Below are 17,087 nucleotides of genomic sequence, written 5' to 3' on the forward strand. Positions count from 1 at the left end.
TTCTAGGAGTTCTGTTCAGCGCTAAAGGGGAGGAGATGGGGTTCTTTATGCCACCAGTGGGTTTTTCAGTTAATCCCAATTTTTGAACCTCTGCTTCTCTCTAGTGCTCATTAGTATCTGAAATTTTCTCAGGGCATCTTGATTTCCATGTTCCTCATCTGCTTTCTTTCCCGCTCCTCATCTACTTTTATTCTGCTAGACTGAAGGCTTCTCCACCCTGCTTTATCAGTTACAGTTTCTTCATTCCCTTTCCATAAATTTCCAGAAATTTGTTGAGTTCTCTCATTTCTTTGACCATTCTCTTTATTGTTGGTTTAAGCCATGTTTATTCCATTACTATGATTTTAATGAGATCTGAGGGAGAAAGAAGTAAAAAAGTATATGTTCTATCCACAGGCTTGCATCTGATTGTACTTTGAAATATTCTGGAAGGAGACAAGGATTGTGAGGGGAGGAAATGTTCTCACTTTATGATACACACTTCTGCACTTCTCAGTTTGTTACTTTGGTTTGTATGAGTATTGTTTTTATAACAGGAAGAACATGATAAACAATCGATTACAGTGACTTGCTGTCTTCAGTGTGTGATACTGAAAACTTCTTTTGGAAAGGTAGGCCACACCTCATGACACATTCGTCCTGTTTCCTATTTTGTCTTGAACCTTTTCTAAAGGATTTCTTCTACCACTTCCTTCGCCTTCTGCCTCCGTAGGCTCCTGTGTTGACGGTCTCACGGCCCTTATAGCTTTGTATACCCCCGGCAGCAGCACAGTTCCTCAGCAGCGCCCTCCGTCACCTCTTGTTCAGTGCCATCAGTGTTGGCTCTGCGGCATCTCATCATGAAACCTCATTTGACATGACAACTTTTAAAAAGATGAATAACTATGACTGCTGAGGACAGCATTACTCTTGGCATTAAGCCCTGTAGAAGCCATTTTAGCTTAATATGTAACTTTTCCTGATAAAAAATCTTCAATAAGCTCATCGTTCCATTATTGCCAAAATTTTACTTAGTAGATTGTGGATGGCCCTTAAACCTTTGACTTTCAGCATTTTAAGCCTTCAGGTCTACAGAAGTTATGTTCTACTCTTAGAATTTAAGAAATTTATAAATATTAGTATTCTCTACCGCAGAAACAGAAGTCTGAACGTTTTTTTAAAAAAAAGGTATAGAAGAAGGAAATACATGCATTGTGCAACAGAATAATTCTGTTTTATATGTATCTGTCCCAACTAAAGGTCAGAGCATAATAACGAGGCATAACATTCATTAGGCTCTTGGCATATGTTAAACTATGCTAAGCACTTGATTTAAGCACTTTTATTTAATCCACACAAGCATATGAGGCCTATACTGTTTTCACCCCCATTTTACAGATGAGGCTATTGAGACACCTCGATGCTAAGGACCTTGCCCCAGGTCTTACAGGCAACATGGTTGAGGCAGGATGCACCCTAAGCCTGTCTGACTCTGCCAGCCTTTCTTATGAAGTCCTGAGGGGTTCCTTTACTCTGGTTTCAGTGGTGGGTTCTGTAAAAGTTTTTGCATTTAGTGTTTTCACATTAAATTAGTCCACAAAGAATTATTTTGACAGTTTTAAAGACAAACTTCTCCCAAGGAGAGTGAAATTTTAGTTTCTTAACTCAGCCTTTCTGAAGACAGAACTCAAGCAACGCCAGGGTGTCTTTATAAGACTTCTTTGTACATCATGAGAGTTGTCTTTTTTCTAAGTACCTGCATTTTGCTAAGTTTATGACCCTTGTGTCATGCCCTACTGATTCTCTCCCTATCAGAAAAAGGGCTGTCTACCTCATACCATGTGAAATCTGTAGAAACTTAACTACTGACCTTGCCTTAGAAAGCCTACTTAGGATTTATTTTAGTTTGATATATGCTGTATATTTCTACTAAATTATTTAGTTTAACTTGAGTATTTGAAGAAGTGTTAGCACGTCACTTTTTAGTTGGGTGTTTGCCACAAAACCACCATATTTCTGGTCCTATATCAATTTTCCTGAGGGAAACACACATTAAAATCATATTATTTAATTTTCAGATACTGGCTGAAAGCCAAGTACATTTATTAACAATTAAATCCTTTTGACAGGTCCACATCTCTCAGAGTGAAAACCAGACCAACATATCTTTCAAACATACATGCTCTGGAACTAGGAAAACAAGGAATATTTATTAGCAAACTGTGCAGTTGATTTGCTTATGCAATCATTTATTAACTTAAATAAGACATTGTGATTTCTTGAGCACTGTCATTCTTTAAAAACAGTGCCTGTGGGTGGGCTTAGCTAGGAAATATAAGGTGTAGAATTTATATTTGTGGAATTTAAGAACATTACTGTTGACTAACCATATATATAATAGTTCTTACTGACTAATGAAGCTAGTCTAAAAAAAATATTTTATATGAATAATAGAACTTTACCTGGAACTGTAACAATTTTCTTAAGAGTTACTCTTTGCTTCAGGGCTTTAATTTTGGTTAGTTTTTGATTCATAGACAATAAAAGATCAACAGTATGAAGAACATACTATTTTGGGGTCCAGTAAGACAGAGATGAGGCAGGAAGGACTGATCTAATTTTTCACAATGCATTTAATTTTATGAATGGAGAAAACCAATCAGAAAATAAATCTGTGCTAAGTGAAAGTTGGGCTTCATGAAAATGCTCAACATGAGGGGAAGATGAGGATATATAGGAGGTTAAAGCAGTTTGGCTCTAATTCAGTTCAGTTTTATCACTTTTCTTTCTACTGACATTCCTTACTTTTAGAGAGTGATTTCTTTTTCATCACGCCCAGTTCTCTTGGTTCAGAACCATTATGTATTATTTATCTTAGGTGGCATCATAGGATCTATTCTTGGAAGCCTTTATTAGGCCCATGATTTACTTGCCTGTAAAGCTGTGCTTACATCTTGTACAGTATCCATTTGTGTTGACTTTGGAGGCATTTCCTGTAGTCAGAACTGGGAAGTATCTGTTTTGTGCCGCGCCCCAGTGGGCTAAGCTCAGGGGCAGGCCCAGTGCTCCGCTCCGCAGCACTGACCTTGCTTGGTGCTGGCCTGGCAGGGCAGAGAACTAAAACTTTGGATCTTCACCCTCCAAACTTCTCACATATAAAATACAGGCTATCAAAATATATAAATAAAAATTACAGGAGGCTAGGTTAAGTTTGAATTTCAGCTAGGGAATAAATTCAATTCTAGTGGGAATTGGGAAACAAGTTGAACTTATTCCCTAACTGAAATTAGTCTCTTTATATGCAAAATATGGATAATAATGATACCTATCTTGTAGGCTTGCTTAAAACCTGGTGCATATGTTTATACATTTTATGTAGCGATCCTTGTTAGGTAACCTGTCGAAGATTGTGCTCAAGTTTTAGAACCAGTGTTCTAATTCCAAGATTGTGCTCAAGTTTTAGAACCAGTGTTCTAATTCAGGGTCCCAGCCTGCATGTTGCTTAGTCAACATGATGTCAATCGCTGAGAACCCCCAATGAGCTAATGACAGCCTAAGTCCGTCCATGCTCGGGCTCAGTTGTGTCCCACTTGTTGTGACACCATGGACTGCAGCCTGCCAGGCTCCTCTGGCAGAATCCATGGGATTCTTCAGGCAAGACTACTCTAGTGGGTTGCCATTTCCTTCTCCAGGGGATCTTCCCAACCCAAGGACTGAACCAGTGTCTCCTGTGTCCCCTGCATTGCAGGCAGACTGCAGGTAGATTCTTTACTCCCTGAGCTATAAGAGAAATGCCAATAACAATGTAAACATTATGTTAAAAATATAAATAGCAATAGCAACATCAGTTGCCATGTGCTAATTTTTAATTACTACTCATCAGGAAGCTTGTATCAGTCTTTATATGTATAGGTAAGGCTGAAAATAAAATTCAGGGAGATAAAAATGTCTCATAAATTTCCTGGTGAGTCCATTTTTTTAAGTTGTTCATTCAAACCGGGAGATTTGAATTTTGAAATCTATCATTCTTTTAAAGTGGACTCTAGAGAAATTAACAATCCATAGAGATAGAACTTAAGTATTTAACATCTCCCCCGGTGCCTTGTTCAGCACCTTCCTGTTCAGTACCTTCCTGTTGCTTCACAGCAGCATCTGAATATCTCAGCAAGGCATTTGAGGCTCTCCACAGCTGGCCATGACTCCGATTTGAAGCCTCAGGCCGTATTAATTCTCAGTCATGAGCTCCCCTGGGACCCTTGTCATTCCTCACTTCTGATGTTTTTTTCTGCTTTCACATCTTTCTGTGACTTGGAGGCCCTTCATCCTGGAAAGCGTTTGCCCTATCTCAGTCATGGGAAACCTTTATCTCCAATATCCAGCTCTTTTATGACATAGCCTTTCTCTCCTCAACTGACTGGCTCTGTTGGGTGATTTTTCTGCTCTACCATATAGTATAGCGCTTCCTCGCAATTGTATTTCACTTGTCTCCCTGACTCAGGTTTAGTTTCTTATGGTCAGAACTTTGTTTTATTCTTTTCTCCATGTGCCATAGTACCAGAAACAGTGCTTTCCCCAAATTTAACCCAACAGCACATACTTGCTGTGCCTTGAGTTGAAATTTTGGGAATCCCACCAAATAAGGCCGAGTTGCAGTAGGCATGCTCATGATGACTAGAAGTTATGTTTTTGGCATTTAAAACAAAGTTTTCCCTTTTATTAAAAATAATAATACATATTCACTTTAGAAGACTTGTGAAATTAAGGACACACACAAAGGGGGGAAAATCATGAGTAAACTACCTTCCAAGGGCAGCAACTGCTACTGTTTTTTGTTTTTAATTTTTTTTTAATACAGAAATACTGTGTGTTTATCTTTCTCAACAGAGACAATACGGAAAGGTAGTAAAGACAAAAGGGTGAAAGCAGAGGCTTTGAACCCCCAAGCCCAGTACTCCACGATTGCGTGCCCCTGTGTGTTAGCCACTTGATCCCTCTGAGACCCAGTTTCCTTATTTGAAAAACAAAAATACTAATACTATTTTTTTTATTCCTGTGGGGGTTTTTAGAAATCAAATTACAAAGGGTTTTGATGGTCTTTTGTACACTAGGGAAGACTATGTCAGACTGTATTTGAGGATGAGTCTCTGGGTACTTGCAGAGATCAGATTGAATCCTAAATACCAGCTCAAATTGGATTTGTGCCTGATTCTGTACCTCAAATTACAGATAACCTTCACATCACTAAGGGAGGAAGAGGGGGACTAACTTTTACTAAACACCTACTATGTGCCAGGTTCTCTTCTGTTCCCTTCCTTGTCTTTCCACAGCCTTCTGAAATTCCTTTTACATCTGAAAGAGCTGAATTCAGTGATCTAAGCCATTGGTCATCGGAGAAGGCAATGGCACCCCACTCCCGTACTCTTGCCTGGAAAATCCCATGGACAGAGGAGCCTGGTGGGCTGCCGTCTATGGGTCGCATAGAGTCGGACACGACTGAAGTGACTTAGCAGCAGCACCAAGCCATTGGTATTGCAGGATTAAAATGAAGGTAGGTCTTGCTTCACATCCTATGTTCCATCTTCACTATGGTAAGAAATACTTTTGTGGGAAAATATCTTTATGGAATTCCTCTCTTATTATGGAAATGTCCAGTGATTGAAGGGCAGTATTTGATTGGGTACATGGACTATTTTGAGACACATTCTCTCAGGAAACGTAAAAGAAGTTGGGATTACTTCATGTAGAAAGAGTGGATTACTTTAAAAGCCATTTTCTGGATCGTGAGAGGAAACAAGTGGTGGATATCAACCAAGTACCTTTTACTTGTCATTTACCTTAACCTACCTTACAATGCAATTTACAAGCTTTCATAGCATGGCTTCTTTAGATCTAAAAAGAACTGCTGAGAGAAGCTACGGAATGTCTTTTGTCATAAAATGTTTGTTTTGAACAAGGTAGATTTATCTTTTCAAGACTTATTAATAGCCCTATTTGGAGGTAGAAAACTAGACTCAAGATGAGTTTCAGGAAAACATCATTACAAATTCTGTTGAAGCTGTGATGAAAATAAAATGATATAATAGCACAGAAGATCTAAAATGATATTACAGCACAGAGACACATGAGGGTGCTCTAACCAGCTGCTATAATAAAGGAATTAAACTGCTCAAATATTAGGGGAAAGTTAAGGCCTGTTGTGATGGCAGTGTTGAATTCTCATGCGTAGCGTTGGTTAAACAGAACAATCTTGGAATAGATGGCTTTTCTTTTAAAATGTATTGGCCCTACTCCTCCCCTCCAGCCCCACTTAAAAAAGTAGAAAATGTTCATATTGGACAATTTGGGAAATACTGAAAAGCAAAGAATAAAAAAACAAATGAATCAATGTTGCTGTCAGCTTTGGAGGCTGGGGTTTACTAGAGCCAGGTCAGTTGGAGGCTTAGCTCAGGAGGTTTGCCTTCAAACACAGCCCAGCCTGTTCTCATTTTGATTCCACAGACCTTCTGCTGGTAAGAAGGGGGAGCCGAGGCTGGGGGTCTAATGACCGCAAGAAGAGAATTAGAGACGCATGTTTATCTCAATACATTTACTCTCATTAAAGTTCATATTCACTGACATCATGCATCTCCTTGAAAAAGTCTGCCCACCCACCATTAATTAAAGCCACATTTTAAAAAGTCAGTGTGTGCACTTTTATTCCGATCAAAAGTAGCCTCCTAAGTTTTGCAGAGTAGGCAGGAGAATATCTGAGGTCTGACAGCTGTTCACCTCTACCCAGTGAGGAATCATGTGATTTACATTAAAAGTCATATTGATTCAGAGCCTGCAGTATAATAGCTGAGATCTATTGTCTTGAAGAATGGAAACATTCAATATCTAATGACCTACTAAGCAAAATTAACATTTATTTTGATGAGTCAGTGTTATTTTGGATGCAGTGTATAACCATATGCTCTTATCTGTACAGATAGTCTGAGAGATCCGTATATTGTGCTTGAATAATTGAGCAGCATTCTCCTATCAAAGACACCACACTTTATAACCTATACATGTGGTATCAATGTCAAAACAAAGGTCAATGTAAATTTTTCCTTATCTGAGCCATTGCATAAACAGTAATTACCAATAGTTGTAGGATTGCACAACCGTAGTCTATATTCTTGGCAGCAGTCACTGTAAGTTCATAAATTCATGAAAATAAAGGATGTTGATTTTCAAAGTTCAAGAAGGTACTGTTTGTAAACAGCTCAGGTCACACTCATCTTATTCCATGTGCTAAGCAAGACTTCTTTCCTTCCAACTTCCTTTAAATGCGATCTGTTCCCTCTGTGAGCCCAGTAAAAGGGTTTTCAACCAAACAGATCTGCATTCTTTTCTATTCTTTTTCCTATTAAAGCCCCCCTGGGGACTTTTCAATTTTATGCTGATCTTTCTTTACATATTAATATCAAGCACATTTTTATTTTGTGTTGATAAAAGACAAATTATGGTTATCTCTTCTCATTGGCAATTAGGTTATTTTAGAGTGGTTCTGACTGAGTGTTTGATTAGCCCAACTGGTTTATGCTTTTTTTACACAAAGCCCTAACATGCAGCATTCAGATTCTCTTGTTATTCCGGTCATGCCACCATATCCCCAAACATGATTCATCAGTGGACTGATCTTTGGCATTAAAATGGTTTAATCCTAGGCCAAACCACCCCGCGGCTGGGAGGTGAAACCGGAATTCTAGTCCTGACATTTCTTGTGATTCTGCAGGTGACCTTGAGCTCTGGAGGGTCTGTTTCCTCATCTAACAAATAGGGGTTAGGGAATGAATACTGACCAGATACCCAAAAAGTTAGGCAGGACTAGCGGTTAAGGGGCCAAAGCGCCTCGGGGGCACGTCTTCCCCTGGTGCATTTACTCATCCAGTACCAGAAAACCCAAGGTGGGGCTTTCAAGAGTGAAACTGGGGTCTGGTTTTAAAAAGAGCCTCCCTGAATCTAGAAGAAGCCAACAAGCCATGCCTGGTGAGCTGCTTTCATGATAAGTTTGAGAGAAGATATTCTTGGTCTTGACACCCCTTAGATACAAGCATTCGCTGTCCCATCCATATGTGGGAAGCAGCCCTAGCCTCAGCCACAGATGCTGTCTTGTACTACATGGTACAGTATGCAGAGAGACCACAGACACTTGACTGTACACACTGCCAAAAGCGGTGGGTGGACTCTTTCACCTCCGCTGTGGTAGGGAAGGTGGAGTGGGGTATTTCAGCCCAGTCGGTGGTATTCTTTAGAGCAAACAGCTCTGGGCTGGGGGACAGTGGGAAGCTGTGATGAGAAGCATTTTTGTAACTCTCGGAAAGTTTAAGATAAGCTTGGCTTAAGTGATTATAAGGCCATGCAGTCTACACAGTGAGCACTGTCGCAGCCCATACCTTCCTGCCGGCTCGGTTGTTGTGAAGATTCATCAGGGCTCTGGCGTCCTTGCCCTTCCTTTCCTTGGCATCCACAAACGCTCTGGCAAACTTGATCCCATAGTCAATGTTATCACTGCAGCCACCCCAGTCAAAAGTGCCCTTGTTATCCTTGGCGGTTCCCTTCTTCTTTGGGTCACAGGAACAGGATTTTAATTCTCCTTGGCTACAGGCCCTGGTGATGGCAAATACAACTCCAGCTGAAGAGATGGCGTAAACAAACGCAGATTCCCGGCTACCTGTAACAAAGATGCTGTTCTTAAAAGTAGTCTGGAATGGCTCGTTGTGAATAACTTTCACATGATGGCTGTTTAATCCTTGTTCTGCCTCTGACAAAGTATTCTTGAAGAATTCTTTCCTAGAGCCAAAGCTTGCTCTTGAGTATGAATCATTGCACTTATTACAAGCCTTTGTCAATTTGGATAACTGTGTAACAACTATCCTTAAAGTAAATAGAGTATAAAAGAAAATGCAGCAGGAGCCCGCCCTGCACACGTTAGTCTCATACATGTGCTTTCTTTAACCTAGAATCTCATGTGTCCCAGAAGAGAAGAGACAAATGTGTCTAGGCCTTCGTTGCCTCCTCTACACCATACCGTCTGAATTTTACAATTCTGTCGTTTCATAACATATTTTGGTATTCTAAAATACCACTACAGCTCTCCTGGAAAAAACCTTCCAGGCATTATTGAGGACACTCAGATGCATGTAAATGATTATTACTGAAATGCTGAATTCAAAGTAATCTAGGGGCTGAGGTGGGAAGACAGTTAGGGGATGCCATCCCCTCTTGGCATCAACTTGCAAGTAAGGGAGAGATTGTTGGAGGCAATATGCAATATCCTTGAGTTACATGCTGCATCTAACTATTAAGATGAATTTACTTTCTTCTGGAACACCTGCGCTAATCACTGGTATTGGGTGAAAGACAGTGAAAAGCTTTTCTTTGGTTTTTCTGGAAGGAAACAAATTTACCGCTTATAATTAGACCTGGGCAAGAACCCTTTGGGGTGCTTTCTTAGAATTGTTCTTTATTAGAGCACAGGCTACTTTCACTTACAGGCTGAAAGGTACATATTTCAGTGCAATAACTACATTAAATTATTTTAATAATCTGTAGTAACTCATAACACGGTGTTGTGGTATAGTGACAGATATAAGGCTCTTTAGGGTCTGTGTGCACCTCATTTTTCAAGTGGAGCTGTATTTCATTGTTATTAGCATGCCTTTTTATTAATGGTTGCTGCAGGAAATATATTAACAATCAAAATAGAAGCTGAACAAGCTAATGCCAATGCAAGGAAGCAAATGGAGAGCCATTTGGTGATTCAATATGTCAAAACGAGTGTGACTTTTTGAACCACGCAGCTGGGAGAACAAACCACCTTTTCGCATCGAAGCCCTACTTGTTTCCGTTTGTCATTCAGTGCTAAAATTTATTATACATCCCTTACAATATCTGCTCTGCTAGTCTCATTATTAAAAATCAGGAAAACGTATCTACACCATATTAAATGGCACTTACCTCAGCCTTCAAAAAAAAATCTCCCCTGAAACCTCTAATCATCAAACAAACCAAGAAAAGGAATCAATCATGCCTTGAAGTTAAGTAGAATCAATTATATGAATATTTGCCATAGGTAGCAGGTAGTGCTCTCCGGAGAGAAATGTGATGGTCGTGGGAGCTGTTTTAGGATTCCAGATTATATTATAAGGATCACAGATGATTTTCTAAGTGAAATTGAGATGTTCTGTAAAAACTGATGACTAATAGATGGAGATGTGGCTTAATCTCTGGTAGTAGCTTTCAGATAAATAAAATTTTTATCTTACCCATTTTTACTGTTTAAGAAAATACCTTGTCCACAGTCATCCCATTGGTCTGCTAAAACCTGGTTTTGAATTTGGAGTTCAGTGCCCACATTTAGAGATATCGCATGGGGGGAAATTCTCAAATGCATAATCTATTATGCACTAATCTTACTTTTTAAGGAGAAAGAAGAGAAACTTTAGGAGGTGGTCTTTTAGGGGAAAGCTAGGGAAGATCCAGAAGATAGAATGTCAGTGACCAGACAGTATTTTGCAAGTTGGTAGAGGAATGAATTGCTTACTCATAGACTGCATCCTGGCTTAACTTGCAAACAAGTACATTGACTATTGGCTGAAAGAAAAAAAAATCCTTCAAAATCTGCTACATTTCAGAAATAATTTCCAAAGCAAAACCATCACCTTTCTGAATATGTGTCATTTATTATTCAAACTCATTACTAAATAGTTAGATATTTGTTTATTTAAATAAAAAAAATAGCACATGGAATGACTTTTCATTTTACCTCCAGATGTTTTGGTATCATGTAGATACAGCCTTAAGATGTTTTCAGTTAAGTGTCTTAGATGAATCACTTAAATGCTATGTGCAAAATAGTAGCACATTTCAAGAGTTGGCTTTGTAACAAAATAAATTTTGATCTTAGGCCTTTTAGAAAAACTGATTCTGCTTAAAGCCATTGCAATATTAAACAAAATCCAAATCTGAATGGTGATATTTAGACTTCCTATTATGTTACTATTGAAGTTTCTCTAATTTTTGGTTTGAGATAAGTCAAGCAGTATTTACTCAGTGTATAGGCTAGTATAGGTGACTGGGAGGGCAAAACATTAGAAGCTAGGCTTTCTGGAAGGCTATGGATTATGCAGCTCTTTTTTAAAATGCTTGCTTTAAAAAAAAAAAAACACAAAAAACGCAAGGATGCTACCTAATGACCTTTTTTTTTGTGTAAGGCTTACTCTAGAATTCTGGAGGTATATGCAAATTCTTGTAGGATTATTTTTAAGTTTACTAGTTTTGTTTACATTTCTCTGCGCATGTCTGGAGACAGCCAGTTCAATGAGCAAATTACATAAGTTCCTAAAAATCGTTCTGGTCTTACTCTTGTTCTCTGAAGAAAAAGAAGCAAATGTTCTCCATTTCTCTGTGACCACGGGGTATGTTAGTAACTTTTAGGTTCTCCTCGTATATGGTACTGCCCTTTGCCTTTCCTATTCATCTATGGGAACACTTAGGTTTCCGAAGGAGGCTTCTTTATAACTCTAAGATGTGAGTTTCCCTCCAAGCAATTAATTGAAAACTCTTTGGATAACTTCATTGGAATTTCGTGATTATTTCCAGGATAAGCTACCTTAGGCCAAATTCAGCCTTCCCATAACCAACACAAAATCATCACTGACAGTCACAGGAGTTTACATAAATGTCCAGGAAGAAATCTGGCCTTCTATGAAGATTGGAAAGAAATTGTGTAGCATGAGTGTTCTAAGTTTTGAGTGCTTTGGCAGAGCATTCGGCTTCATATGAAAGAAATCTGAAGGAAATACAGTTATAATCTCTAATTTATCTGAAGCCTTAGATTGAGTCAAACTTGTTATGCTTTCTCTATTTATTACCTTTCCCCTCTCAGCCACAGTACAGCTCTGAAGAAACCAATATTGCCAATATTAAGTTAAAGTATTTTATGAATGAATCTCCAGCTTTGGGAGATATACTGTCTTTAGGATCAGTGGTCAAACTTGCTTCCTTTGATTTGTGATCTAAAGGGTTTTTTTTGATTATGAAGACATCTTAATGGATTTTCATAGACAGACTCTATAGGTGATCATTTTATAAATGAGAGCTACTCTTAATTTGTAGTCATTATAATTTGTAATCAGTTGTGAGAACTTTGAAAAGGAACACTCCTAATACATCTTAAATACCGAGAGCCTGTACATAATATATGCAAAGATTTCTTGTGCCAGATATTTGCAAACTCTCTTTGACAAGGTCCAGCACTTTGATTGATTCACTGGTGAACTAATCTAGGTGAAGTCTTAAAATTCCATGTAGCTGAAATTTATTATTATCATCCTTTCAAAAATTTTGCGATGTCATATCGAAACTCCAAAAGGAATGCAGAAGAATATAGTTCTTAAACTAGAGAATAAAAGTGCAGAATATCGCAGTAAATTAACTTTAGGGATACACTAAGAGTGAGAGCACTACGCCCTTGGGGGATTTTTAGAGACATTCAGTTATGCATTTGGCCTCATAAAACCCTAGGGCTATGATGATTACATGATAGAAACACCCTCTGTTAAGCATTACCAAGTGCACAGCCCGAACGATTTTCTTAGGAAGGGGGTAGGGGAGGGCGGTGGGCAAAAACAAGAGGAAAGCTTCCTGTTTCTGCGATTCACACATAGACTGTTGTGTTTTCAGTCAGATTTCCCAGTAGCAAATGGGATGTGCTGCTTCTTGAAGAAACTGCTAAGGCCAGGTTAAGGGATGGGTTTTTTTTTTTTTTTTTTTTTAATAGGATTTGATTTTCAGTTAATTTTCTCTGCTTGTATATAAGCTAGTGAGCTACTTTCCACATTCAGAACATTTATTATGTAATTATATAATTTTCAATGTGCTTTCTAAAAAAAGTAAAGAAACCACAGGCGTACCCCATTTTATTGCACTTTATTGCGCTTCACAGATACTGTGATTTTTTTTTTTTTTTTACAAACTGAAGCTTTATGGCAACCCTGCATTGTCAGATGACAGCATTTTTTGAATAAAGTATTTTAAAGTTAAGGTATGTACATTGTTTTTACAGTAGTTAATAGACATGTATACATAATGTAATACACATATATATAATTTAAACATAACTTTTATATGCATTGGGAAACCAAAAAAATTCATGTGACTTGCTTTACTGTAGTGACTAGTGATCCGGAACCAAACCTTCAATATCTCGAAGGTCTACCTTGATGTATTCATGGGTCTCACCCTACCTTCCATAAGTATCTTTCTGCCTAAAACATACCTGGAGAATAGGTACTCACTGCAAGTTTATCCATTCATTCATTCAACCATTCAATGAATGAGTGCTGCCTACAACATATGAGATACAAGCAAGATGCAGAGAAGGCAGAATGAGTCCCTGCCTTACAGAATTTACAGTTTACTGGGTGGGGGTGGGGGGGGTGGAGTTCAGAAACAGAGTGACCCAAGACTGAGTAGCTGAATGGGAAGTCAAAGGTGACAAGCAGAGGTTTCTCTCTGCTTTTCAATCACACTGATTTGTTATTGTAACAATGACCATTTATGGCCAATAAAAGATGTGGGCATTCTTTCCCAATCTTCTGCTAAATCCTTCTGGTAGGGTCAGGTCCCAGAAAGAAGAGTTTAAAAGTCAAGAGTGCTCTGTGGCTGCTGCTTCCTTTTCTCCTAGAGACAAAATCTGAACCTGGAGGGACAGGCAGGGTTATGAAGGGACATGGATGGACAGAGCCAAGGAACACTGCATCCTGACCCATGATCAGCCTCCTCCAAAACTTTAGACAAGCTTCTTGATTTCTCGAGCCCACATCTGTAAAATAGGGCCAATGGCACCCAACAGAACAAGCTTCTCGACTGAACAGAATGCAAGACAAGATGGGCAGGGGCTGTGAAGACCAAATAAGGGTGTGTGTATGTGAGGGCAGAGCCCATGAGCTGTGTGAAGGTGAGACTTACTTCGGAGCAGGACCCTGCCGAAGAGGCTGTGATCCCTGTCCAGGGTGTTGCAGTTCCAGCGGTGCTGGCGGAACTGGTGCTGGCACTCCATCGTCCACTCAGTAACGCCCAGGCCGATGGCACGCATTACATCCGGGTGTCGGTGGCACAGCTGCCGTTGGTGGCTCACCAGGCCTGGCACGTTGTCACACATCACCCTGGAGGAGCCACTCGTAGCTCTCATGTACCTAGGAAGGACCAACGTTGGGGAGAGTACTGAACAGCAAGACCTGGCAGGGTGTTTCCCCGGAGTGGGAACAGTTCAAAACAGCATTTCAAATATGAATTCTTTATCCTTTAGGGGATACTAGAAAGCAAAATTTGTTTTGTTTTGTTTTTTTAAACTTAAGTTCACTGGAGAAGTGGCACGGCAGGTGTGGTAAGTGATCTGGTAGAAGCCACCCCAAAACTAAGTGCTGACTGTTTCTTGGCCACGAAGCTAAGGCCACCAGATGAGGCTCTGGGCAGAGTGGGAGAGGCGAGGTCTGCAGTCCAGGAATGGGGTGAGAGGGGAAGGGCCAACAGGTTTTTGGAAAACATTTTTCTCAAGAAGGCTCTGATCTCAATATACAGTGTGTCCAGACTTGGTTTTGGAGGAAGTAGACCTTTAGAAGCTCCTCACTGCCATTTTGTTGATCTGATGTTTAAGTGTCTTAAAGAAACTGTCTGTCTAATCAGCACCTACTGGGATCTGATGCTACACTCTCTGCACAGACATGCCATTCTTTTCCTACTAAAGAATCCTTTAAATATTTCCATTTTCCAGCTCTTTTTTGACTTTTATAGAGAACCCTTGGAAAAAAAATCTTTCTATTGTTATTAAGGATACTAAATGTTTGGAAGAATCAAACAGTGTTATAGCTTCATAAAGTACTTTTGAAAAGAAACTTTAACAAAAAATTACATCATCATCTCTACCCAGATGTTCTCTATTAGTTGTGAAATGTTTAGAAAGGTACCTTTTATATAACCCAAGCTGCCATAGGTGTCTTTTGAAGCGATCAAACAAGGAGAATGTCTTTTTCTTGTATTTTCATTATTTTATATGATCATAAAATCGTTACAGCTGTGACTCCCCAAAAATATATTTAAGTGACAGCTGAGAGACAATGTGACAAAAAGCCTGGGCAGTAAATAATGTTTATATACCCATGGAAACAGAAATAGTCATTTTATTGAAAAATGGTCACTCTGATAAATCAATCTTTGATCCTGTGTCAGCAATGTCAAGGCTAAACGCCTTTCTGTTCAAAGCAGCTTAGGAAGGAACTGAACTCCTCTTCCTATCAACCCTTTGCCTTGCTTCTTTGGAGAGCTCGTGTCTTCCTAAAGCTTCCTGCTCTAGTCTTTCATTTGGCCAAGATTCCTTTTGCCAGATTCTTAAAAAAAAAAAAAAAAAAAAAAAGCACTTCATAACAGATAACCGATCTTTCTAAATCGAGTTTTAAGTGTCTGGTCTGAAGTTTTTAGGTGCAAAAACGTTAGAGAGTTCTCAGCTCTCTCTTCTCAAGATCAGAAGGAGATGGAGAAGAGTTTGTGGGTGGGGAGAGCCTCTCCCCTTGTAACATTTAAGGATGATAACCTGTTAGGTTTCAAAGTTCCTTTACTCTGCAAAATAGAAGATTACCGTATAAAGGGACAGCAGCAAAGTTACCCTTTGAGGTGACTGGTTTCGAACAGGGTAACGTCTTAGAGTCCCCGACCTCTGGAGCTTTCTATTAAGGTGGTAGTCTCTACCTGGGGGCAGCAAAATGTTCTTCCGCCCCACTGGGGTGAAGCACTAGGAATGTGGAAGGACGGGAGATAATGCAAAATCACACGCTTTGGGTTCCACGGCTCGCGCCTGCCTGAATTGACCCGTCGGTTTACCTTGAGGGTTTTGCGGGGTGGGAGCAGAGGGAGACGATTGTAGTTTTGGAGGTGAGTTTACACGCGCGCGCGTGCGCACGCATACACAGACGTCTCTGCTAGTGGAGCTAGAGACCCGGCTAGCGCTTGTCTAAAAGATCGCGATTTTGCTGTCACTCAGCTGGATCCAAATAAACCAAACATCCGAGCTCTCGTTTGAGGGGCAATGTGTGTGTAGTGGGTGGCGGTAGTGGTGGAAGGATTGGAGTTGTCAAAGCCGGAATGGCCTTCCGAGGAAAAGCGAAGGGGTGATAGGAGAGGGCAGCAGCTGGGATCGGGTCGGAATCCGTGACTGCCACGGCTGCGAGGAAGCGCCGCCGGGAAGGATCTATGTGACCAGTGCGGTCTCGATTCCCATCTCCAAAATCCCTCGGCGCCCGTGCGCGTGGACTTACCACCATGAAGAGCTGACCTCAGGGCTGAGCCAGGTAAAGAGTAGAGGGAGCCAGAGCCAGATTCCAACGAGACAGGCGTTCATATTAACCCCCTTGCGTCCGCATCAGGTCAGACTCCGTGTGCGGGCGCCATGCGTGCCCGGAGCAGAAGCGCTCGGCGCTGGGAGCGCCTCGTCACGGCCGCCGGCGCCTCGCCGCGCCCCCGCCCCCCGTTCGCGTCTGCGGCGAGTGGCGAGACTCGCTGATAAAGTTTCAAGCGACCAGCGGGGCGAGCGATAAAGGCCAGCTCGGGCCGCCTCGCCCACAGCCAATTCCCCAGGCGCGGCGAGCGCGGGCTGCTGGAGAGCTCTGCGCGCCTCAGGCGCGTCCCGGTCCCTTCAGCTCCCTGCCCGCCCAGGCGCAGCCGAGGGAGGGGGCGCTGCGCCGGCTAGGGTGGCGGAGGCGGTGGGGGTGGGGGGAGCGGTGTTTTATATAAGGGTGGATGAAATGATGGCAAGAGAGGTCTGTGGGTGAAGTGCGGTGGGGAGGAAGAAACACCTCTGTGTGGCCTCGAGCACCCGCGGAGGCAGGCACCTTTCGGGAAGCTCCAGGTCAAAGAGCATCAGTGGGTGCCCAGCTGCGGGACCAAGCGCTCGGGGTAGACGAGGCTACAGAAGTCCCGCAGCGTGCAATGTGGGGAAACGAGGGAGAGGGTAAAGAGATAGCTGTGTACAGGAGGCAGAACCCCAGAGCTGATTTTCAACTCGTTCCTCCGCTTCTCTCCCTAAC

General features: G+C 41.0%; 1 protein-coding gene across 1 annotated transcript in view; it reads right to left on the reverse strand.

Moving 5' to 3' along the window:
* The window catches only part of WNT2 (Wnt family member 2), a 43,931-nt gene extending 27,067 nt beyond the window's left edge, over positions 1–16,864 (reverse strand). The window contains exons 1-3 of the mRNA XM_086396780.1: positions 16,320–16,864; positions 13,978–14,204; positions 8,400–8,677 (exon numbers count right to left, since the gene is read on the reverse strand). Of these exons, the coding sequence (XP_086252906.1) occupies positions 8,400–8,677; positions 13,978–14,204; positions 16,320–16,402 (588 nt within the window). The 5' untranslated portion in view covers positions 16,403–16,864. The remainder of the gene's footprint in view (positions 1–8,399; positions 8,678–13,977; positions 14,205–16,319) is intronic.
* Positions 16,865–17,087: the final 223 nt, after the last annotated feature.

This window comes from Bos grunniens, chromosome 4 (genome assembly GCF_055505025.1).
Source record: "Bos grunniens cultivar Pamir isolate PY7600 chromosome 4, Bosgru_T2T1.0, whole genome shotgun sequence".
NCBI classification, from domain to species: domain Eukaryota; kingdom Metazoa; phylum Chordata; class Mammalia; order Artiodactyla; family Bovidae; genus Bos; species Bos grunniens.